The sequence below is a fragment of the Microcaecilia unicolor genome, chromosome 4, assembly GCF_901765095.1.
Source record: "Microcaecilia unicolor chromosome 4, aMicUni1.1, whole genome shotgun sequence".
NCBI lineage: Eukaryota > Metazoa > Chordata > Amphibia > Gymnophiona > Siphonopidae > Microcaecilia > Microcaecilia unicolor.
In genome coordinates, this window is record NC_044034.1 from 188,985,965 (window position 1) to 189,012,636 (window position 26,672).

Below are 26,672 nucleotides of genomic sequence, written 5' to 3' on the forward strand. Positions count from 1 at the left end.
CAGGTGGTTTTTTTGGAAAAAGAAAAAATTCAGGGGACCACTTGATGGGCTTAGAAAGCCACTTCTGGATTCTGTACTGTATAGCTTTCCAGAAAGCCCTGATCTTAATACAGGCCCATAAATGTGGCCCATAGTATCCTTTTGCCCACAGCACAGAGGGGATACTGTTGGAAATATGTGATGAAGGTGCACTGGAGTCAAGTACTACCTATAAAGAACTTTAACAGCATTTTCTTTAAAAGGAACAGAGATAGGTATTCTCGATAAAGCTGACTCCATAAGGGTCCAATCATCATCATCCACTGCCACACCCAGCTCCCGCAGCCACAGCGAACGATGCTCAACGGGATGCCGCATTTGCATGCTTTGATAAGTGCATAAGCAAGTGATAAGGTCTCTCGATCCCCTAGAATCTGCGCACAAGTCTTCCAAAAAAAGAGTCCTCCTTGTGCACCTTTTCCTTTATTGCAGCTGCAGAAAGAAAATGCATCACCTGAGTATATGCAAAGAAGTCCCTTGATGAAATTGCATATGTAGCAACCAATGTATCAAATGGAATATCAAATGGAATAAATTCATCATCCTCGAAAAATTGACCCCAGGTCTCCAAACCCACAAAGAACCACTTTGAAAATGGTCCCGGTTCAAGACCAGGTGGAAAAAGAGGATTATTTGTTAACGGCGTAAGTTTGAAGAGAACCTTATCTGGCTTAGCAAATAAACTATCCCAATAATAGAAAGTTGCAAGTACCGTAGGACAAACATCTCTATTTAAGGAGTGATATTTCCGAGGAAGCCACACAGCAGAACGCAAAGGGCACAGTCCCACGGAAACCTGTTCCAAACCAATCCACCTTTTCTGGGGGCTCGCGTGATACCATTCGATAGTGGCCAGAGCCTGAGCTGCTTTGTAATACCAAAATACATTCGGAACCCCCAGGCCTCCCTTTTTCTGGTCCCGATACAGCACATTCCTAGAAATTTGCAGCCGCTTATTGGACCAAATAAAACGAAACAGGCAATTCTGAAGGCCCGAAAAAAAGGCACGAGATAGTTGGAGAGGTAGAACCTGAAAAAAATACAGCAAGCTATCCTACCAAACCACGATAATTCAAGGGAACCCCAAGCCTCCATATCTTTATACAGTTCCCGCAACAGAACAGGATAATTAGCGAAAATAATTCAGAACAGTTTTTAGTAAGGAAAACCCCTAAATACTTAATGCCCTTGCCAGCTTATTTTCGAAACAGAAAGACACCCATATTTCGACCCAAATCGGGAGATGGGCGCCTTTCTCTCATGGGCGCCCAAATCGGTATAATCGAAAGCCGATTTTGGGCGCCTCCAACTGCAGTCTGTCGCGGGAATGAACAAAGTTGACAGGGGGCATGTCGGAGGTGTGGTGATGGCGGGACTGGGGCGTGTTTATCAGTCGAGACACGGTGGGCGCGCTCGGCCGATAATGGAAAAAAGAAAGGTGCCAGAAGCGAGAATTTGGGTCACTTTTTTTGGACCCTTTTTTTTTTTTCACGAACAAGCCCCCAAAAAGTGCCCCAACTGCCCAGATGACCACCGGAGGGAATCGGGGATGACCTCCCCTGACTCCCCCAGTGGTCACTAATCCCCTCCCTCCAAAAAAAAAAGAACTTTAAAAACTTGTTTTTCCAGCCTGTGTGCCAGCCTCAAATGTCATACCCAGCTCCATCACAGCAGTATGCAGGTCCCTGGAGCAGTTGTTAGTGGGTGCAGTGGACTTCAGACAGGTGGACCCAGGCCCACCCCCCCCCCCCTCCCTCACCTGTTACACTTGTGCTGCTAAATGGGAGCGCTCCAAACCACCCCCAAATCCCACTGTACCCACATCTAGGTGCCCCCCTTCAGCCATAAGTGCTATGGTAATGGTGTAGAGTTGTGGGCAGTGGGTTTTGGGGGGGATTTGGGGGGGCTCAGCACCCAAAGTAAGGGAGCTATGGACTTGGGAGGTATTTTAATTTTTTTTTTTTAAATTGTTACAAGTGCCCCCTAGGGTGCCCGGTTGGTGTCCTGGCATGTGAGGAGGACCAGTGTACTACGAATCCTGGCCCCTCCCACAACAAAATGCCTTGGATTTGTTCGTTTTTGAGCTGGGCGCCTTCGGTTTCCATTATCGCTGAAAACTGTTACTGCCCAGCTCAAATCCGCCCAAATGCGATGTATTTGCCCGGCACAAACCGTATTATCTAAACAAAAGATGGACGCCCATCTTTTTCGAAAATACAGTCTGGCCCGTCCCTTCGCGGACCAGTCCTCAGAGATAAACGCCCATGGAGATGGGCGTTCGCGTTCTATTATGCCCCTCTTGGTGATCCACCGAAAAGAGAAAGCCTGTTGAAAGGAAGTTAAAATCGGACCGGGAATTCCAATAGCCATAGCTTCCGATTCAGACATGTTAAGCTTGAATCCTAAAACTGAAGAGTACTCTTCTAAAAGCTGAATTAGATTAGGCATGGAAAGTAGCGGTTTAGTTAGAAAGAGCATAATATCATCAGCAAACGTTGCCAACTTATACTAGTGATCTCCTACCACCATCCCTGAGATGTTTATATTAGAACGTATAGCAATGGCAAGGGGTTCCATAACTAAGGCAAAAAGCATGATTGAAAGAGGACAACCCTGGCGTGTACCGAGACAGAGAAAACATAGGTGAATTACCTCCGTTTATACGGACACAAGCTTTAGGGGAGTTATACAATGCCTGAGTCCACCCCCGGAACTAGGCCCCAAAACCCACGCGCTCCATGACACTTAATATAAAAGGCCAATGAACCCGTTCAAATGACTTTTCAGCATCTAACCCCAAGAGACACAAGGGGACCTTTGTTTGTTTAGCAACGTGAAGCAAATTGACCATACGACGTATATTATCCTTGGCCTGCCTCTGGGGAACAAACCCTACCTGGTCGGAGTGGATTAAGTCTGGAAGTACCTTAGCTAACCGATTCGCGAGAACTTTAGCTATAACTTTGACATCAGAATTAAGGATGGAGATAGGGCGATAGGAGGCACACTCATTCTTGTCCTTCCCAGGCTTCGGAATTACAGCTATCCAGGCTTCCATCATTTAGGGAGGTAAACCTTCCCCACTGCGAATACCATTAAGAATCTCCACCAATAGGGGAGCAACTTCCCCTCTAAAAGTTCTATAAAAATCATTTGGCAACCCATCCAAACCCGGAGCTTTCCCTGCAAGCAAATCCTGGATAACTAACAACTTCCTCCACTTTAATAATGCCATCCAAAAATCTACTTTGTTCCACTGACAAAGAAGGAAGATTCTGAGCTGCTAAAAAGGCTTCAATTGCATCTGGTCTAATCTTAGAGTCAGCAGAATATAAAGACTGGTAAAAGGACTGAACGCACATCAATCAGAGATGACTTAGTCAGCAGGACATTCTTACCGTCTCCAATCCTCAAAATAGTACGATCAAATCTTTGTTGCTTCAATTTAAGAGCCAAAGAACGACCAGGTTTATTATGATTGAAATAATGAAGCTGTTTCTGTTGCCTCTGGAAAAGTGATCGGAGTAAATACTATCCAATCTCAACCGGAGAGCTTGAATCTGTTGCAAGACTATAGTCGAGGGGGAGGACTTATGAAGGTCCTCCAAATGAGACAATTGCGAAATACAATCTGATATTTCCTGGCGTCACGCCCTAGCCCCTATGACTCGCAATCTTTAAGAAAAAACCCCTCGTCACAGCCTTTAAAGCATCCCAAACAGTATCCAATGGAGGGCCTGAATTTAAGTTAAAAATCGAGATATTCCCTCAGGAGGGATTGATACTGGGCTAAGGTCTCTTCTGCCTTCAACAGAGATACACTCAAAGTCCACCTACTGTCCTTACCCTCCTCACCCAAAGAAGAAATCTGGACCCAGGTCGGAGAATGATCCGAAATGGTAATAGGACCAATGCCTGAAGTACAACCCACTTGAAACATGAAACATCAATGAAACAAAAAAAAACAAATCTATACGAGAATAGGAATCGTGCGGATGAGAATAGAAAGTATAGTCCCTTACCCTGGGGTGATGTAGTCGCCACAAGTCAGAAATAGTCAAATCTCAAGCCAATTCATGCCACTCCTCCAGATCTATCCAGTACTGTATCAAAGCATGCATTAAAATCCCCGCCCATTACCAATTTACCATAAGGATCCGCTTTAACAACTTTGCCTAGCTTAACAAAGAATTCCCCCTGCGCTTCATTAGGTGCGTATACAGCAGCTAATGTAGAAGCTATATTATTCAATAGTACATGCAGAATCAAATACCTTCCCGCAGGGTCTCGCCTGATCTTCAGCACCTGAACTTGCAAAGAGGTATGAAGCAACAGTGCAACCCCCCGTTTCCTCAATGCATCGACCGCAGAAGCACAGTAGACATATGGATAATGATGATGAACCAAATGTTTTTCGTGAGCCTTTTTTTAATGAGTCTCCTGTAAAAATACCACATGTGGTTTATGGTACTGCAATTCCTTAAATAACTTTTGACGCTTCTGAGGACAATTTAGGCATTTAACATTATATGTTAAAAACTTTAAGCCAGCAGACATTTAAACATTGGACCTCAAGCCTTTCAACCACCTAGGAAAATGGGACCCAAACCAGCTAAACAAACTGAAGGACAAGAGGAGAAAGGAAGAGAGTGGAGGACTGGCCTAGTGGTTAGTGTGGTGGACTTTGGTCCTGGGGAACTGGGTTCAATTCCCACTGCAGGCACAGGCAGCTCCTTGTGACTCTGGGCAAGTCACTTAACCCTCCATTGCCCCAGGTACAAATAAGTACCTGTATATAATATGTAAGCCGCATTGAACCTGCTATGAGTGGGAAAGCACGGGGTACAAATGTAACAAAAAACAAAAAAAAAAAAAGAGAGAGAAAAAAAAAACACCCCAAAACCCAACCCCAGCCCCAGACCCACCCCCAACACATCTCATCAACCACATTCCTATCCATTACCCCTCCACACCCCTCCCTCCCTTCCCCCACCCCCTCCCCACAGCAGAAACCCAATCCTCCACCCACAAAGAAAACACCAAACAAAAGAAGCAAGGGAAACCACTCTGCCAAGTAACCCCCCCCCCCTCCTTGTATGGGAAAGAAAACAAAGGAACTAACCCCCCATAGAGACGACAGACCAGCCCCAAGAACCCCCACCCGCTCAAACCTCTGTTATAAAACTCTCAATAAAAACTCTCCAGACTTACATGACTACTACCCACCCCAAAGCCTACTTCTTCAAACATAGCTGACCCCCCTACCACAACTGCCACATTCATACAACCCCTGACAAACCTAATCACCCCCCTTCTAATCACCCTACTCAGCTACAACCGCCCCAGCCCACCATAACACAGTTATCAATTATAACCATATGCATTATTAAACCATAAGCTATGAATTTTTAACTTCGCTGGAACTACATCCAAAGGAGGGAATCACTGAGAAATCCCCTCCCCTGTACAAGAGCCTCAGTATTAAAGCCCAACAGTCATGACAATTTCAGTACATTAATGCTTCTTAGAAGCCTCAGAAACTCATTGCCATTTTTTGAACTTAGCCTTCGTAATCAGGGCCATGCCAGATTGCGGAATATGTGGCACTGGTCAAACCAACAGACTGCAAGACTTTCCAGGCCTCGGCTAACGAATGCACACGATGATTCTTTCCTTGGCAAATGAAATTCAGGGCGAATGGAAACTCCCATCTGTATCGTATCTGTTCCTTTGTCAAAATCTCTAATGCAGGTTTCAGCTTCCTTCGCTTCTGCAATGTGAACAATGAAATATCCTGATTGCCACACGTACACCATTAAATTCCAGGCTCTGATTCTGGTGGGCTCACATAGAAATCAACTCCTTGTCAGTATAGCGGGAGAAACACGCTATAATGTCCCTCGGTCTTCCATCCGAACGTTGAGCCAAAGCTCAATGAGCACAATCCAGATCCAACAGAGAGGTGCTCCCCTCAGCTTCCAACAAATTAATGCAGATAGATTTAATTATAGCAGGAACATCCTCCGTCGCACCCCCCCTCCGGAACTCCTCGAAAACAAAGATCATGTCTACAACCTCTATTTTCCAGGTCGTCTACTTTAGTCATTAGCTCTTCATGTTTAGCCCCCAAATCCGAGATTCTTGTAGCTTGGTAGACAGGGATTTAGCGTGTTCTTCTATCTTCAGCTCTATGTCTTCCACCCTCCCTCCTAATTCTCTGAGATCCGAACTGAGCATTTCTATTCAATCAAGTATCTCAACTCTAGAGGAATTAATGTCGGCTTGAATCGATGAGAGGATTTTCTTTAGTTCTGAGGAGACACCCTTCTTCTGTGATGGAGGTAACCGCAACTCAGCCAAGGATAGCGCTGAGTCCGAGTCAGAGTGTGAAACTGGTGATGGCTGGTTCGCCACGTGGCTAGCACGGGCCTTGCTCGCAGAATGCCCCGATAGCCGTCCCGACTCCTTTTACCCCACCATCTCTTCCACCGTTCTCACTGCCACACCTTTCTTGCAGGACCCCAGCGCTTGATCCGAACAAACGAATATTGATTACCAGAGAAATGCTTGTGAATAGTAAGACAGGGTGAGGAGCAATAGAACTAGGCTGCCATCTTGTTTTGTGACGTCACTTCCTCCTCTTTACTGATTTATTTTTTAGGGGAACTTTATTAGCCTAATTTCAGAAGCCCCCTGTAAAGAGAGAAAAGGGCAGGGTCCCACTAACAAAGAAAAGTCAGAAAGAGGAAAACAGTCCATGAACATGGAAGTCCAACAGCCCTGCCAAGCGAAAGCCTGTGGACTAAGACTCAGGGTTACGCTCCTATTCTGCCTGGACCGATTTCAGGACTCAACACTGGCCAAAACACTCAAACCATGGGCCACAGACCATGGACTACACCCCAGGGCAGTCAACCTGTCAAGAAGGTCTGCTGCATCAGTCCAATCTGTATCACCTTCTGGAGGCAGATAAATACTGACAAGTTCCAGGCTGCACCACATATACCAGTAGTCACTGGAAAGTTCAGCTTCTCTGTCTCCATCTGCTGGTAAGGTGAGACAACTCACTGGTCTGGACTGGTCTAGCTGGATGAAAAGGAAAGAGCACTTTAACTTAAATTGGCTCAAACTGTCAACTCAACTGAAATGCTTGCTACTAGCAAGATGAGGTCAGGAAAATGTGTGCATATATACTGCATGCACAGCAAGGGATACTTGATCACTATAAGCATGCCCTGAGCTACTCTTTGAAAAGGTATGAAAAGATCTATACCAACAAATTTAGCACAAGTTGGAAAGTTGTAAGCAGCAACAACTAAACAACATAAAAACCAGAAAATAAAGATATGTTTAAACGAAATGCACCAAAAGAAAGACTGAGCACTCAGAGCTTAAATCCTACTTACCGTTCGAGCCAGGTCCCTGCATATTGTGCTATGGGATAAAAGTTGCAATTTAATTTCGGTGTCCCATTTTCTGCAAACCTGAATATATTCATGACTTCCCAGACAGTGTTTACTGTTTAAAAAAAAAAAAAAAAAGAGGTTAACTGACACTTAAGATCTGCATCAATGTTTTTCCTATCTTTATTTACATGTGCAAATATATAGCAGTACTTTTCCCCACAAAAATGTAAGGATAGGAGCCGTATTACAACTTTAATACTAACGTTTAGCAAAATATGGAAAATCAAGTCAGTATGTACAGCTTATGTGCTTACTTTAACAGTACTTCTAAACATGTACACCCACATTAAGCAATAATATAATAGCATTTCCCAGATACTAACTAATGAGTAGTACCTGGTACTTTCCTAGCTACTAATGACAGTAGAGGACTACCAATTGCATTACAGATCAAAATGTAAAAGCCATTAGAATTTTGACATGAGTCTGGTAAAAGTAGTGCAGTATACATATTAATACACTCTAAAGGTTAATAAATAAAAACAAATCTAATGGAAAAATAAGATTATACTTTTTTATTGGACTAATTTAATACATTTTTTATTAGCTTTTAGAAGTCAAATTCTCCTTCCTCAGGTCAGGACAGTACTGGTTGTATTAGTCTTATTAAAAAGATTCTTTGTAGGCTATATTACTACTACTGAAAATAATAAGAAGCAGCATAAGGAGTGCCAAAGCAAATGCAAGGCGCAGATAAAGAAAGCCAAGAGGGATTACGAAAAAAACAGCATTAGAAGCAAAAAAACATCTTTTCGGTATATTTAAAGCAGGAAGCCAGCAAAAGAATCGGTTCGGCCGCTGGATGACCAAGGGGTAAAAGGGGCGATCAAGGAAGACAAAGACGTAGCGGAGAGATTGAATTAATTCTTTGCTTCGGTCTTCACCGAGGAAGATTTGGGTGGGATACCGGTGTCGGAAATGGTATTTCAAGCGGACGAGTCGGAGAAACTTACTGACTTCACGGTAAACCTGGAGGATGTAATGGGGCAGTTCAGCCAACTGAAGAGTAGTAAGTCTTAGAGTACTGATAGAACTGAAAATGAGCTTACGGAGTTACTGTTAGTGATATGCAATTTATCCTTAAAATCGAGCGTGGTACCGAAAGATTGGAGGGTGGCCAATGTAACCCCCATTTTTAAAAAAGGTTCCAGGGGAGATCCGGGAAATTATAGACCGGTGAGTCTGACATCGGTGCCAGGGAAAATGGTAAAAACAAAATTAAAGAGCAAATCCACGGCTTTAGTGTGGAGAAATCTTGCCTGACCAATTTACTTCAATTCTTTGCAGGAGTAAACGAACATGTGGACAAAGGGGAGCCAGTTGATATTGTGTATCTGGATTTTCAAAAGGCGTTTGACAAGGTACCTCATGAAAGGCTACAGAGGAAATTGGAGGGTCATGGGATAGGAGGAAATGTCCTATTGTGGATTAAAATCTGGTTGAAGGATAGGAAACAGAGAGTGGGGTTAAATGAGCAGTATTCACAATGGAGAAGGGTAGTTAGTGGGGTTCCTCAGGGGTCTGTGCTAGGACCGCTGCTTTTTAATATATTTATAAATGATTTAGAGATGGGAGTAACTAGCGAGGTAATTAAATTTGCTGATGGCACAAAGTTATTCAGTCGTTAACTCGCGACAGGATTGTGAAAAATTACAGAAGGACCCTACGAGACTGGGCAGCTAAATGGCAGATGACGTTTAATGTGAGCAAATGCAAGGTGATGCATGTGGGAAAAAAGAACCCGAATTATAGCTACGTCATGCAAGGTTCCACGTTAGAAGTTACGGACCAAGAAAGGGATCTGGGTGTCGTCGTTGATAATACACTGAAACCTTCTGCTCAGTGTGCTGCTGCAGCTAGGAAAGCGAATAGAATGTTGGGTATTATTAGGAAAGGTATGGAAAACAGGTGTGAGGATGTTATAATGCCATTGTATCACTCCATGGTGCAACCGCACCTTGAGTAATGTGTTCAATTCTGGTCGCCGCATCTCAAGAAAGATATAGTAGAATTGGAAAAGCTGCAGCGAAGGGCGACTAAAACGATAGTGGGGATGAGTCGACTTCCCTATGAAGAAAGACTAAGGAGACTAGGGCTTTTCAGCTTGGAGAAGAGACGGCTGAGGGGAGACATGATAGAGGTATCTAAAATAATGAGTGGAGTGGAACAGGTGGATGTGAAGCGTCTTTTCACGCTTTCCAAAAATACTAGGACTAGGGGGCATGCGATGAAACTACAGTGTAGTAAACCTAAAACAAATCGGAGAAATTTTTCTTCACCCAATGCATAATTAAACTCTGGAATTCGTTGCCAGAGAACATGGTGAAGGCGGTTAGCTTGGCAGAGTTTAAAAAGGGGTTAGACGGTTTCCTAAAGGACAAGTCCATAAACCACTACTACATGGACTTGGGAAAAATCCACAACTCCAGGAATAACATGTATAGAATGTTTGAACGTTTGTGAAGCTTGCCAGGTGCCCTTGACCTGGATTGGCCGTTGTCGGGACAGGATGCTGGGCTCAATGGACCCTTGGTCATTTCCCAGTGTGGCATTACTTATGTGCTTATGTACTACTACTACTTATCATTTCTTAAGCGCTACTAGACGTACGCAGCGCTGTACACTTGAACATGAAGAGACAGTCCCTGCTCGACAGAGCTTACAATCTACAAACAGGACAAACAAGAGATAAGGGAATATTAAAGTGAGGATGATAAAATAAGGGTTCTGAACAAGTGAGTAAGGGTTAGGAGTTAAAAGCAGCATCAAAAAGGTGGGCTTTTAGCTTAGATTTGAAGACGGCCAGAGATGGAGCTTGATGTACTGGCTCAGGAAGTCTATTCCAGGCATATGGTGCAGCAAGATAAAAGGAACGGAGTCTGTTATCAGACTGCTGCTAGTATGCCTGGACAGAGGGTGTGGGGCCATATGTTTGTCTCTTCTGCTAGCATCAATTTGTACTGCACAGAGTGCCAGAGTCTCTCATGCATGCCCAGACATCAAAATGAAGATTATAAAGGTAAGAATAAAACACAGGTAAGACATGATCCTCTCCTCCTGCCTGCTAGAAGAAAAAGGCAGAGGACTGTATGCAGCAGAGGGAAAACTATTTTGGGGAATTGGGGGCTGTGGCTACTTTGGCACAACAAGTCATAGATTTTGTTGGGCTGGTGGATCATCAGGTGAAGCAATTGTCTGCTGATGTGCAGTGTCAGCAAAGCATAGAATACCAAGTTGCATGCATTAGGCATGCGACATACTCCTAAAGCTGACCTCACACACCAAGCAACCCTCTTCACACGCATACAGGTGCGTGCCTCCTGCATTCAAGCATTTCTCCTCCTGCCTCTCCATCCGCAATCCAGCATCTCTCCCTCTCTTTCAACCTCCCCTCTTTGTACCTTAAAACTTGTCTTCTAGAGATCATCAGCAGTTTCACATATACAGCCGCGGTTGGCCCTGAAGCCTTCATACTACTGCAACTTCCTGTTTCTGACCGGGTGGCACATGACAGAAGAAATGCTCTGGGGCTAGTTTCAGGCTGCATATGTGAATTGCTACAGCTGCCAGTGACCTCTAGAAAACAAGTGTCCAAATAGACTGTAGGGGAGAGAATAAAGAGAGAGATGCTGGATAATGGAAGGGAGGGAAAGATGCTGGACCCTGGTAGGGGGAGTGGGGAGAATGGAAGATTGAAGAAATAGGGAGGGGAGATATCAAGAATGGTGAAACTAGGTGGGAAAGGCCATGGGAGGTTGTCAAGGAGATGACTGAGAGAAGGATAGTGAGTACAGAGAACAGAAATGTGGTAATGGTAAGCAGACGAAGGACAGATGAGAACAGGGAACGAGACACGAAATGGGAGAGCTAGGGAGTGAGAGGAGATGAAAAGTTGATAGGTAAAAGGTAACAATGCGATCAAGAACCAGAGGTTGAAAAAGAGGGCAAAATTTGAGTGGACAAAGAAGCAGAAAAGGGAAGAAAAAGCTATACCAGAGATAGGTGTAGTGAGGGAATGGAACATGAAATGAGATGGGAAAAATGACAAATGGGTAGCAGCCACTGTAAAGAGTTTCAACAGATAGAAGATGAGATTAGGCCTTACCTGCGAATTTTCTTTCCTCTAGACCCTCCAGACCGGTCAAGATGCTTGGGTTATGCATGCCTACCAGCAGAGGGAGACTGAGAACACTGAACTTTGCACACTGTATATTTATCCTGTGCACAACCCTAGCCATTCAGTTTACTGATAGCAAAGCAGATAACCACACATAGAAACTCCCCAAGCCCTGTACATGAAAAACCAACTCAAAACTAACAGTGCTTTGCAGACCGGAAGCAACCATCGCCCAGAACTGAACCAGTCTGATGCCAGAAAGAGAAAACTACTCCTAGCGTGTAGTATAACAGCAGAACAGAACACCACTACAAAACCGCCAAAGCAGAACCCAAAACAAGAACAAGTAGCAGTGCTGAGAACAGGGAGGGTTCTTGACCGATCTGGAGGGTCTAGAGGAAAGAAATTTTGCAGCCAAGGCCTAATTTCACCTTCCTCAGCAACCCTCCAGACTGGTCAAGACGCTTGGGAAGTAACAAAGCAGTAAAATACTAACAGCGGGAACCCCGATAAACAGAGGTCAACATGGCAGCACCATATCTGGACTCCTCTCTTGCCTGACCATCAATTCTTTAATGCTTCACAAACGAATGCATAGAAGACCAAACAGCTGCCTGCAGATATTCTGCGGAAAAATGAAACTGCATTCCACCCAGGAGGAAGCCACTCCCCGTATGGAATGTGCCTTAAGCACCGGAGGCACAACGCAACCCTTCAATAAATAGGTTGAGGCAATAGCCTCCTTCAACCACCTAGCAATTGTTGGCTTGGAAGCGGCCGTTCCTTACGATCCCCATATAATCATTGTGGGTTGAAATTCCATGTATAAAAGGGAAAAAAACGGTGATAGGACTGTACTACCGTCCGCCTCGCCAGGATGAACAGGTAGACACAGAAATGATAAAAGAAATCAGACGCGAACAAAATGGGCAATTTGATAATAACGGGTGACTTCAATTATCCAAATATAGACTGGGTAAATGTAACATCGGGACACGCTACAGAGATACAATTCCTTGATGAAATCAAGGACAGCTTTATGGAGCAACTGGTGCAGGAGCCGACGAGAGAAGGAAAAATTCTAGACTTGGTCCTTGGAGGAGCGCATGATCTGGTGAGGGACGTTATGGTACTGGGGCCGCTTGATAACGGTGACCATAATATGATCAGTTTTGATATCGACCTTGAAGTAACTGTACACAGAAAGTCAAATACGTTAGCGTTTAACTTTAAAAAAGGAGACTATGATAAAATGAGAAGAACGGTTAAAAAAAAAAAAAAAACTTAGGGGGGCAACTGGGAAAGTAAAAACTGTACAACAGGCGTGGACGCTGTTCAAAAATACCATCCTGGAGGCCCAGGCCATACATATTCCGCGAATTAGAAAAGAAAGACAGAACTCTAAAAGACAGCCGGCCTTGTTGAAAAGTGAGGTGAAGGAAGCTATTAGGGCTAAAAGAAACGCCTTCAGAAAATGGAAGAAGGAACCGTCTGAAAATAACAAGAAGCAGCATAAGGCGTGTCAAAGCAAATCCAAGGCGCAGATAAAGAAGGCCAAGAGGGATTACGAAAAAAAGATAGTATTAGAGGCAAAAAAACATAGTAAAAAAATGTTTCGCTATATTAAAAGCAGGAAGGCGGCAAAAGAATCAGTTGGGCCGCTGGATGACCGAGGGGTAAAAGGGGTGATCAAGGAAGACAAAGACGTAGCGAAGAGACTGAATGAATTCTTTGCTTCGGTCTTCACCGAGGAAGATTTGGGTGGGATACCGGCGTCGGAAATGGTATTTCAAGCGGAGGAGTCGGAGAAACTTACTGACTTCACGGTAAACCTGGTGGACGTAATGGGGCAGTTCGGCAAACTGAAGAGTAGCAAATCTCCTGGACCGGATGGTATTCATCCTAGAGTACTGATAGAACTGAAAAATGAGCTTGCGGAGCTACTGCTAGTGATATGCAACTTATCCTTAAAATGGAGCGTGGTACCGGAAGATTGGAGGGTGGCCAACGTAACGCCCATTTTTAAAAAAGGCTCCAGGGGAGATCCGGGAAACTATAGAACAGTGAGTCTGACGTCGGTGCCAGGGAAAATGGTAGAGGCTATTATTAAAAACAAAATTACAGAGCACATCCGAGGACATGGATTACTGAGACCGAGTCAGCATGGCTTTTGTGTGGGGAAATCTTGCCTGACCAATTTACTTCCATTCTTTGAAGGAGTAAACAAACATGTGGACAAAGGGGAACCGGTTGATATTGTGTATCTGGATTTCCAAAAGGCGTTTGACAAGGTACCTCATGAAAGGCTACAGAGGAAATTGGAGGGTCATGGGATAGGAGGAAATGTCCTATTGTGGATTAAAAACTGGTTGAAGGATAGGAAACAGAGAGTGGGGTTAAATGGGCAGTATTCACAATGGAGAAGGGTAGTTAGTGGGGTTCCTCAGGTGTCTGTGCTAGGACCGCTGCTTTTTAATAAATTTATAAATGATTTAGAGATGGGAGTAACTAGCGAGGTAATTAAATTTGCTGATGACACAAAGTTATTCAAAGTCGTTAACTCGCGACAGGATTGTGAAAAATTACAAGAGGACCTTACGAGACTGGGCGGCTAAATGGCAGATGATGTTTAATGTGAGCAAGTGCAAGGTGATGCATGTGGGAAAAAAGAACCCGAACTATAGCTACATCATGCAAGGTTCCACGTTAGGAGTTACAGACCAAAAAAGGGATCTGGGTGTCGTCGTCGATAACACACTGAAACCTTCTGCTCAGTGTGCTGCTGCGGCTAGGAAAGCGAATAGAATGTTGGGTATTATTAGGAAAGGTATGGAAAACAGGTGTGAGGATGTTATAATGCTATTGTATCGCTCCATGGTGCGACCGCACCTTGAGTATTGTGTTCAATTCTGGTCGCCGCATCTCAAGAAAGATATAGTAGAATTGGAAAAGGTGCAGCGAAGGGCGACTAAAATGATAGCGGGGACGGGACGACTTCCCTATGAAGAAAGACTAAGGAGGCTAGGGCTATTGAGCTTGGAGAAGAGACGGCTGAGGGGAGACATGATAGAGGTATATAAAATAACTAGTAAAAAAACCCCGTTTCTGATGCAAATGAAACGGGGGCTAGCAAGGTTTTCTTCAGAGTGTGCATATGGGAGTGTGTGTGTCCCTGCCCTGCCCTCTGCCCTCTCTCCTTCCCCCTCCCGAGTCCAGTCCTTCAGTGTTGTTTCCTGATGTTCTGTGTTTTTGTTAGAGAGAGAGTGAGGGCATCTCTCTCCCCTTCCCCCTCTGAGTCCTTCACTGTTTTGTGGGATTTCCTGCTGTGCTGTTTTCCTTCACTCATGGGGAAACCGGATATCTCTGGCGCTTCACACTTCCGGCTGGAGGCTTCAGTGGTGCCTTTTATATATATAGATGAGTGGAGTGGAACAGGTGGATGTGAAGCGTCTGTTCACGCTTTCCAAAAATACTAGGACTAGGGGGCATGCGATTAAACTACAGTGTAGTAAATTTAAAACAAATCGGAGAAAATTTTTCTTCACCCAACATGTAATTAAACTCTGGAATTCATTGCCAGAAAATGTGGTGAATGCGGTTAGTTTAGCAGAGTTTAAAAAGGGGTTGGACGGTTTCCTAAAGGACAAGTCCATAAACCGCTACTAAACGGACTTGGAAAAATCGAAAATCCCAGGAATAACATGTGTCACGTGACACATGTATAGAATGTTTGTACGTTTGGGAAGCTTGCCAGGTGCCCTTGGCCTGGATTGGCCGCTGTCGTGGACAAGATGCTGGGCTCGATGGACCCTTGGTCTTTTCCCAGTATGGCATTACTTATGTACTTATGTACTTATGTACTTATGTAAGACAAACAATCTATCCGAGGCCCGAAAGTCATGCGTGCTCCGCAGTTAAGACAGCAAAATTCGACAGACATCCAGTTTCGCCAATCGACGTTGAGAAGAATTCCCCAATCTATTCCTTAAGACTGGCAAGGAAATCACTTGATTCACGTGAAAATCAGAAACTACTTTAGGCAAAAAGGACGGCACTGGTTTGAGCGAGACTTTTTCCTTGGAAAAAAACAAAAAAGGATCTCTACAGGACAAAGCCTGGAGCTCAGAAATCCTCTGAGCTGAAGCAATGGTCACTAAAAACACAGTCTTCAGAGAAAGGTCCTTCAAAGTGCACAACGCCAAGGGCTCAAAGGGAGGGCCCACCAGTACTTCCAGAACAAGATTCAAGTCCCGCGGAGAAACCATCGTGCGTACCAGAGGATGTATCGGCTTAACTCCCCACAAAAAACAAACTACATCCGGGAAAGCCACCAAGAAAATTCCCTGAACCTTCCCGCGGAAACAGGCCAAGGCCGCCACCTGAACTTTCAAGGAGGACAGCGAGAGTCCCCTGTCCAAACCATCCTGTAAGACCGATCTTGACACCAGCTCTCAAAAAGACACCACACACGCACATAGGCCAACGATGTAGACCGTTTTCTCGATGTCAACATTGTATCAACTACCTTAGGGGAAAACCCTTTCTTGCTCAACCTGTTCCTTTGAAGAGCCAAGCTGTAAGCAAGAACGGAGAGGGATTGGGCATCTCAATCGGACCCTGAGATAACCTGACCGAGTCCCCTAACAGAAATGGCCCCTTGACTACCAGCCGAACTAGATCTCCATACCACGGGCGACGTGGCCAGTTCGGAGCTACCAGGATCAATGGGCCCGAGTGACGCTCAATTCGCTGCAGAACTTGACCCACCAGTGGCCACGGAGGGAACACATACAGCAACTCTTGGGAAGGCCACGGAAGAACAAACGCATTGATCCCTTCGGAACAAGGATCCTTCCGTCGACTGAAGAAAAGAGGCACCTGGGCATTGGAGGATGTCGCCATGAGATCCATCTTTGGCAGACCCCATTCCACCTCCATGCGGTCGAAAATCAAGCAATGAAGCGACCACTCTCTGGGGACTAATGTGTGACTGAATGTCCGGCCACGTGACCGCCAAAAGATCCTGAACATACAGTTCTGCCCAACGCATTAACTCCACTGCCGCCTCCTCCTCGGCCACCTCTCGGCTCTTCATGGCCCCCTGGCAATTGACATAGACTACGTCCATCTCGTTGTCGGAAAGAACCCAGATGCCCTTGCCAACGAGGAGAGACTGTAAGGCCTGAGGCTCCAACTGGATAGCCCACGTCTCCAACTGGTTGATGGACCAGCGAGCTTCCTCCAGCGACCAACGTCCCTGAGCTACCTGACCAAGGCAATGCACTCTCCAGCCCCCCAGACTCTAATCCATGGTAACCACTATCCACTATGGGGGATCCAAAGGCATGCCTTTCACCAGGTTCCGGGTTTGAAGCCACCAATGCAGACTGAGGCGGGGAGCTTCTGCAAGAGGAAACCTCTCCTTCAAATCCTGAGACTGTGGAGACCAGCGGTTCAGAAGAGCAAACTAACTGTCGCATGTGCGACCTGGCCCAAGGAACCACTTCTATCACTGCCTCCAAGAGGCCCAGTACCTGGAGGCAAGAACGAGCCGTTGGAGCCTTCTCCATGCACAACCAACGGGCCTGTCCCTGCAGCTTGGCAACCCAACCGGAAGTCAGAAACACCAGACCTTGCAGAGTGTCGAAATGCACCCACAGAAACTCCAGGGTCTGCGACGGAAGCAGATGGCTCCTGACCGGATTTACCACCCAGCCCAGAGACTGCATAAAACTGACCACCCACTCGGTTGCCGCCTTGCTCGCCGACCGTGGCTAGGCCCGAATCAACCAATCGTCGAGATATGGGTACACTAAGATTCCCTGCTTCCGGGGAACTGCCGCCACAACCACCATGACTTTGGAAAAGGTTCAGGGTGCTCCCCAGAGACGAAAAGGCAGAGCACAGAATTAAAAATGCTTCCCTAAGACAACAAACCAAAGAAAATGCTGATGAGACGCTCGGATGGGAATGTGCAAATAGGCCTCTGTCAAATCCAGGGAAGTGAGGAACTCTCCCTTCCGAACCACTACAATAACTGAGCGCAACATTTGCATCCGAAAAGATGGCACCCTCAGAGCCACATTGGGACGAAAGGAACCTTCTTTCTTGGGCACCACAAAATAAATCGAATAACACCCCGTCCCCCATTCCCGCTGAGGGACAGGTACTACAGCCCCCAGAGCGATCAAACGAAGCAAAGTATCTCGAATTGTCCCCGCCTTGAGTCGGGAACGATAAGGAGACTCTAGAAAGAAATTGGGAAGAGGACTGTCGAACTCTAGCGTAAACCCATCGTAAACTACCTCTAAGACCCACTGGTCCAACGTGATCTGGGCTCACCTATGGTAAAACTGACTCGAACGAGCACCTACACACACCAGAGGTTGGACCCCCGCACTCTCATTGAGAGGCGCAGGTAGGACCGACTCCCCCCGAGGAGTCACGTCTCTATGACATCCATCGACCACCTGCCTTAGGACGTAGTTCCAGAAGACGCGGGCCTTAGCATCCCCAAGACTGTGCACCAACTTCTCCAACTCTTCCCCAAAGAGAAAGGAACCTTTAAAAGGTAGAGAACATAACTTGGATTAGAGGCCGCATCCGCTACCCAATTCCGTAACCACAGCACCCAGCGGGTTCCAACCACCAGGGCCATGTTCTTGGCTGATGCTTGCAGCAAATCGCAGAGAGCATCAGACAAAAAGGAGGAGCCCATCTCTGACCTGGCCAAGTCCTGAACCCAGGAGCTACTGTAAAAACCTGGATCATCCAAGAGCTTCTCAGCCCAACGGAAACAAGCCATCAAACCCCCATAGACCGAAGCTTGCAGAGCCAGGGCCGACAGATCGAAACTATGCTTAAAAAGGATTCTAGCTTCCCTGTCTTGAGGGTCATGAAGCGCCGCTCCATCATCAACTGGAATGGCCGTGTCCTTAGTGACTGCCGTCACTACTGCATCTAACGTAGGCGGCTTCAGGGAATCCTTGTCCTCCCTAGGGGAGAGGGTTTAGACATGGACCAAGAGACTTTACAAGGAGAATCTGGAGAGGACCATTCCTGAACCACCATCTCCCTAAGATCCTTGTTCATCGGAAAGGAACGGAAACAGTGGTGTACTCCGGTTTGCACAAGCTGGCTGTTAAATCTTTTGGCATCTTGCGAGTCACTTGTTCTGGGAGTGAGGCTTGCCTCTCCTTCCCCCCGATCTGCAAGGTCAGACTCCCAGCGACAGTCCCAGGGCCGGCTCACCTGTCCGCCCTCAGCTCCCCGGCAGCCCTCCTTTCTGTTCCTACCGCCGCCCTTAAAATTGTTTCCTACAACTGTTTTTCTATCAAGGGAAGTAATCCAATTAACTGCATTAACAAATAGGCTCTAGCAGGAAACTTGTGCTGAGAGGGGAGGAGGGGCAAAGCTGTATACATCCTGGTATTTTGAGGAAAAAATAAGGAGAGAAAAGGGGTGTGAGATCCAGAGCTTTGCTGCCTTGGTCCTGTTATCAGAGCAGTTTTGGTTTGATTGGGGGCTGTGCTGCCTGTGTTCTGAAAAAAAAAAATAAAAAAAACTTTTCTTTCGCTATACCTCATCTGAAACAAACGTTAAGGGGAAAAAAAAAAGCTGTTCTTTCATTCACTGGCTGTACTTTCTAAGTCTCTCTCTTTCTATTAACTCCTTTCTAAGCCTCTCTTTCCTATACACTAATCGAAAATAGCTAGTTTTGATTCTGTGCTGGTAGTCCTTCTTCAACTGTTATATTTCTGTGCTGCTGAATCCTAAGTTGTCTTAAAAGTGTTTCCTACAACTGTTTTTCTATCGAGGGAAATAATCCAACTAACTGCATTAACAGATAGGCTCTAGTAGGAAACTTGTGCTGAGAGGGGAGGAGGGGCAAAGCTGTGTACATCCTGGTATTTTGAGGAAAAAATAAGAAGAGAAAAGGGGTGTGAGATCCAGAGCTTTGCTGCCTTGGACCTGTTAACAGAGCTGTTTTGGTTTGATTGGGGGCTGTGCTGCCTGTGTTCTGAAAAAGAAAAAAAAGAATTTTTCTTTCTCTATATCTCGCCTGAAATAAATGTTAAGGGAAAAAAAAAGCTGTTCTTTCATTCACTGGCTGCACTTTTTAAGCCTCTCTCTTTCTATTAACTCCTTTCTAAGCCTCTCTTTCCTATAAACTAATCTAAAATAGCTAGTTTTGATTCTGTGCTGGTAGTCCTCCTTCAACTGTTATATTTCTGTGCTGGTGATTCCTAAGTTGTCTTAAAAGTGTTTCCTACACCTAATCCAATTAAGTGCATTAACAGATAGGCTCTAGCGGGCACTGCAGGATCCAGTTTAGTACTCCTGTAGCCTAGACCTGCACACCACTACTACTACTATTTAGCATTTCTATAGCGCTACAAGGCGTACGCAGCGCTGCACAAACATAGAAGAAAGACAGTCCCTGCTCAAAGAGCTTACAATCTAATAGACAAAAAATAAATAAAGTAAGCAAATCAAATCAATTAATGTGAACGGGAAGGAACAGAGGAGGGTAGGTGGAGGCGAGTGGTTACAAGTGGTTACGAGTCAAAAGCAATGTTAAAGAGGTGGGCTTTCAGTCTAGATTTAAAGGTGGCCAAGAATGGGGCAAGACGTAGGGGCTCAGGAAGTTTATTCCAGGCATAGGGTGCAGCGAGACAGAAGGCGCGAAGTCTGGAGTTGGCAGTAGTGGAGATTCACTATCCACTAGCAGGATACATCTCCAGTTACTGCCCAGAAGGGAAAGGATAGGACAGCTGTTGTAGTTGGTGATTCGATCATTAGACATATAGATAGCTGGGTGGCTAGTGGACGGGAAGATCGCCTGGTGACTTGCCTGCCTGGTGCGAAGGTGGCGGACCTCACGCATCACCTAGACGGGATTTTAGATAGTGCTGGGGAGGAGCCGGCTGTCTTAGTACATGTGGGTACCAATTACATAGGAAAATATGGGAGAGAGGTTCTAGAAGCCAAATTTAGGCTCTCAGGAAGAAAGCTCAAATCCAGATCCTCTACGGTGGAGTTTTCTAAAATACTACCTGTTCCACGCGCAGGGCCCAAGAGACAGGCAGAGCTCTGGAGTCTTAATGAGTGGATGAGACAATGGTGCAAGGAGGAGGGTTTTAGTGTTGCAGGAACTGGGCAACATTCTGGAGAAGGGGGAACCTATTCCAAAAGGATGGGCTCCACCTTAATTGGGATGGGACCGGGCTACTGGCATCATCATTTAAAAAAGAGAAAGAGCAGCTTTTAAACTAGTAACTGGGGGGGGGGGGGGGGGGGGGGGCTGACAGTCGCACAAAAGTGTATGGTTCGGAATAAGGTATCTTGCAAACATATCGTCCAAACAGGGAAGACAGAGTTTCTTGATAGTGAGGTTGCAAAATATACTGTAGTAGATTCAATGTCCTTGGATTGGAGGAGTGGCCTAGTGGTTAGGGTGGTGGACTTTGGTCCTGGGGAACTGAGTTCGATTCCCACTTCAGGCACAGGCAGCTCCTTGTGACTCTGGACAAGTCACTTAACCCTCCATTGCCCCATGTAAGCCGCATTGAGCCTGCCATGAGTGGGAAAGCGCGGGGTACAAATGTAACAAAAATTAAATTAATTAAATTAAATAAAAATAATAAAAACCAGACAAAAGATAGTAAAATAGTACTGGTCAAGTAATCAACATGATGTGATGTGATAAGGAATAACAAGTCTAGCTTGAAGTGTCTATATGTAAATGCTAGGAACCTAAGACATAAGATGGGAGAATTGGAATATATTGCACTGAATGAAGAAATAGACATAATAGGCATCTCTGAAACCTGGTGGAAGGAGGATAACCAGTGGGACACTGTCATACCGGGGTACAAATTATATCGTAGTGATAGAGTGGATCGGATTGGGGGAGGAGTAGCATTGTATGTTAACGAGAGGCTTGAATCAAATAGATTGAAAATTCTGCAGGAAACAAAAGACCTCTTGGAATCATTGTGGATCAAAATTCCATGTGTAAAGGGGAACAGGACGGTGCTAGGGGTGTACTACCATCCGCCCGACCAGGATGATCATGTTAAAGGAAATTAGTGAGGCAAATAAATTAGGCAACGCAATAATAATGGGTGATTTTAATTACCAAGATATTGTTACAACAAATTCTACTACATAAAACCCTGTATTGCAGGTGTAAATTCACGTATATTCATGAAAATATGTGGAGAAAAAAAGACTTCAGAAACCACGGAGAAATCTCTTTAAAGGAACACCTTTCAAAGTTAAGAGAACTCCTCTTCAATCACTAGTCTTCACAAAAAAAACTCCACTCTTCTTCTTCATGAAATACTTGTGCACACACCTTTAACAATACAATAAGGTAGAGGCTGATTAATACGCCACAAATGCGGTGAAATACACTTTCAATTATTACTTAGCTTGAATCATCTTAATGTCGACAGTCCATGGTCTCTTCACCAATGTCCAATAATCATAAGCCCATGATTATTATGATTATTGGACATTGGTGAAGAGACCATGGACTGTCGACATTAAGATGATTCAAGCTAAGTAATAATTGAAAGTGTATTTCACCGCATTTGCGGCGTATTAATCAGCCTCTACCTTATTGTATTGTTAAAGGTGTGTGCACAAGTATTTCATGAAGAAGAAGAGTGGAGTTTTTTTTTTGTGAAGACTAGTGATTGAAGAGGAGTTCTCTTAACTTTGAAAGGTGTTCCTTTAAAGAGATTTCTCCGTGGTTTCTGAAGTCTTTTTTTCTCCACATATTTTCATGAATATACGTGAATTTACACCTGCAATACAGGGTTTTATGTAGTAGAATTTGTTGTAACGATATCTTGATATATATTCTACTAGTCCTTCAACATATATTAGTGATTTTAATTACCTCCCTAGCGTGCCCTGATGTTACATTAACCCAGTCTATATGGGGGTAAACTTCCTCAATGAAATAAAGGACAGCTTTATGGAGCAGCTGGTACAGGAGCTGACGAGAAAAGGAAAAATTCTAGACTTAGTCATTTGTGGAGCGCATAATCTGGTACGGGAGGTAGCCGTCCGGGAGCCGCTTGACAACAGTGATCATAACATGATCGCCTTTGAAATTTGCTTTCAAAAAGGTAAACATAGGAAGTCAAATATATTAGCGTTTAACTTTAAAAAAGGAAGCTATGATAAAATGAGGAAAACGGTAAAAAAAACAAAACTTAGAGGCGCGACTGAGAGGGAAGAAACCTACAACAGGCGTGGATGCTGTTCAAAAACACTGTCTTGGAGGCCTAGGCCAAACATATTCCACGTATCAGAAAAGGAGGACGGAAAACCAAACGACAACTGGCGTGGTTGAAAAGTGAGGTAAAGGAGGCTATTGGAGCTAAAAAGGCATCCTTCAGAAAATGGAAGAAGGAACCGAATGAAGAAAATAAGAAGCGGCATAAGGAATGTCAAGTCAGATGCAAAGCGCTGAAAAGAAAGGCAAAGAGGGATTTTGAAAGAAAGATAGCGTTAGAGGTGAAAACTGATAGTAAAATTTTGTTTAGATACATTAAAAGCAGGAAACCAGCAAAAGAATCGGTTGGCCCGCTGGATGACCGGGGTGTAAAAGGGGCGATGGAAGACAAAGAAATAGCAGAAAAACTAAATGAGTTCTTTGCTTCGGTCTTCACCGAGAAAGATTTGGGTGGGATACCGGTGCCGGACAGGGTATTCGTAGCTGAAGAGTCGGAAAAACTTATTGAAATATCTGTAAATCTGGAAGACGTAATGGAGCAGTTCTGCAAACTGAAGAGTAGCAAATCTCCTGGACCGGATGGTATTCACCCTAGGGTACTGATAGAACTAAAAAATGAGCTGGCGGAACTACTGTTATTGATTTGTAATTTATCCTTAAAATCGAGTGTGGTACCGGAAGATTGGAGGGTGGCCAATGTAACGCCGATATTTTAAAAAGGTTCCAGAGGAGACTCGGGGAAATTATAGACCAGTGAGTCTGACGTCTGTGCTGGGCAAAACGGTAGAGACTACAATCAGGAACAAAATTACAGAGCACGATTAAAAGCATGGACTAATGGGACAAAGTCAACATGGATTTAGTGAAGGGAAGTCTTGCCTCATCAATCTGCTGCATTTCTTTGAAGGGGTAAACAAACACGTGGACAAAGGTGAGCCCGTTGATATTGTGTATCTAGATTTTCAGAAGGCATTTGATAAGGTCCCTCATGAAAGACTACAGAGGAAATTAGAGGGACATGGGATCGGAGGTAGTGTCTTACTGTGGATTAAAAACTGGTTGAAAGATAGGAAACACAGAGTAGGACTAAAAGGTCAATATTCGCAATGGAGAAGGGTAGTTAGCGGGGTCTCTAAGGGATCAGTGCTGGGACCTCTATTTTTTAACATATTCATAAATGACCTAGAGATGGGGGTAACTAGTGACATTGGCGCCGACTCCATGGCTGCTGTGGGTGCTCGAGCACCCCCAATACTTCCCCGCCAGAACCGGAAGTTCCCCAGGAGCCAGCCCGCTGCCCGACCTCGTCTCCCAATCCCACAATAGTCCTTCGCCTGCCCCTCGCCTTCCTGTATGCTGCCCATAACTTAAAAGTCATCTTACCGGGGTCCCAGCAGCAGCAGTAGTGAAAGGCAAGCACAAGCAGGCTCGGCGAGTCGGCACTTCAGCCTGCCTTCCCTTCTCGTTGCTCTCAGCTCTGCCTCTGGTCCCGCCCTTGCGGAAACAGGAAATGAGGGCAAGACCAGAGGCAAAGCTGAGAGCAGGAGGACCTTACGAGACTGGGCATCTAAATGGAAGATGACGGTTAATGTGAACAAGTGCAAAGTGATGCATGTGGGAAAGAGGAACCCAAACTATAACTACTTCAGCGTTGGGAGTCACGGACCGAGAAAGGGATCTAGGTGTCGTCGTTGATGATACGTTGAAAACTTCTGCTCAATGTGCTGCTGAAGCTAGGGAAGCAAATAGAATGTTGGCGTCGGCTTTTAAAAAGGAGATAGAGCAGCTTTTAAAATAGAAATGGGGGGAAGGCCGACAGTCGCTCAAAAGCGCATGGTTCGGGATAAGGTATCTTGCAAAGATATCTTACAAACAGGGAAGATAGGGTTTCTGGATAGTGAGATTGTGCAACAGACCGTGGTAGGCCAGCTGCCCTTAAATACAACTAAAGATCAGACAAAAGATGGCAAATCAGTAGTGTCCAGTACTAAGCATCATCATGCAAATAGGAACAACAAACATACTTTGAAATGTCTATATGTAAATGCTAGGAGTCTACGAAATAAGATGGGAGAGTTGGAATATATTGCACTAAATGAAAAATTGGATATAATAGGCATTACTGAGACCTGGTGAAAAGAGGATAACCAATGGGACACTGTCATACCGGGGTACAAAGTATATCGTAGTGATAGGGTGGACCGGACTGGTAGAGGGGTAGCATTGTGTATTAACAAGAGCCTCGGCTCAGATAGATTACAAATTCAGGACACAAATCACACCCCTGAATCATTGTGGGTTGAAATTCCATGTATAAAAGGGAAAAGGATGGTGATAGGAGTGTACTACCGTCTGCCTCGCCAGGATGAGCAGGTTGACACAGAAATAATAAAAGAGACGCAAACAAAATGGGCAATGTGATATTATGGGGTGACTTCAATTATCCAAATATAGACTGGGTAAATGTAACATCGGGACACGCTAGAGAGGTACAATTCCTTGATGAAATCAAGGACAGCTTTATGGAGCAGCTGGTGCAGGAGCCAACGTGAGAAGGAAAAATTCTAGACTTGGTCCTAAGTAGAGGGCATGATCTCGTGAGGGACGTTATGGTACTGGGGCCACTTGATAACAGTGATCATAATAAGATCAGTTTTGATATCAACCTTAACTATACACAGGAAGTCAAATACATTAGCGTTTAACTTTAAAAAAGGAGACTATGATAAAATGAGAAGAACAGTGGGAAAAAAAACTTAGGGGGACAACTGAGAGGGTAAAAACTGTACAACAGGCATGGATGCTGATCAAAAATACCATCCTGGAGGCCCAGGCCAAACATATTCCACAAATTAGAAAAGAAAGACGGAACTCCAAAAGACAGCCGGCCTGGTTGAAAAGTGAGGTGAAGGAAGCTATTAGGGCTAAAAGAAATGCCTTCAGAAAATGGAAGAAGGAATCATCTGAAAATAACAAGAAGCAGCATAAGGAGTGTCAAAGCAAAAGCAAGGCGCAGATAAAGAAGGCCAAGAGGGATTACGAAAAAAAGATAGCATTAGAGGCAAAAAAACATAGTAAAAATTTTTTTCGGTATATTAAAAGCAGGAAGCCGGCAAAAGAATCGGTTGGGCCGCTGGATGACCGAAAGGTAAAAGGGGCGATCAAGGAAGACAAAGACGTAGCGGACAGATTGAATTAATTCTTTGCTTCGGTCTTCATTGAGGATGATTTGGGTGGGATACCGGTGTCAGAAATGATATTTCAAGCGGACGAGTCAGAGAAACTTACTGACTTTACGGTAAACCTGGAGGACGTAATGGGGCAGTTCAGCAAACTGAAGAGTAGCAAATCTCCTGGACCGGATGGTATTCATCCTAGAGTACTGATAGAACTGAAAAATGAGCTTGCAGAGCTACTGCTAGAGATATGCAATTTATCCTTAAAATCGAGCGTGGTACCGGAAGATTGCAGGGTGGCCAATGTAACACCCATTTTTAAAAAAGGTTCCAGGGGAGATCCGGGAAATTATAGACCGGTGAATCTGACGTCGGTGCCAGGGAAAATGGTAGAGGCTATTATTAAAAACAAAATTAAACAGCACATCCGAGGACATGGATTACTGAGACCGAGTCAGCACGGTTTTTGTGTGGGGAAATCTTGCCTGACCAATTTACTTCAATTCTTTGAAGGAGTAAACAAACATGTGGACAAAGGGGAGCCGGTTGATATTGTGTATCTGGATTTTCAAAAGGCGTTTGACAAGGTACCTCATGAAAGGCTACAGAGGAAATTGGAGGGT

The 26,672-nt window shown here is 44.8% G+C and overlaps 1 protein-coding gene across 1 annotated transcript in view; it reads right to left on the reverse strand.

Annotated features, from left to right (window-relative positions):
• The window catches only part of PIK3C2A (phosphatidylinositol-4-phosphate 3-kinase catalytic subunit type 2 alpha), a 564,057-nt gene that overhangs the window by 369,058 nt on the left and 168,327 nt on the right, over positions 1-26,672 (reverse strand). The window contains 1 exon segment of the mRNA XM_030201063.1: positions 7,446-7,557. Within this exon segment, the coding sequence (XP_030056923.1) occupies positions 7,446-7,557 (112 nt within the window).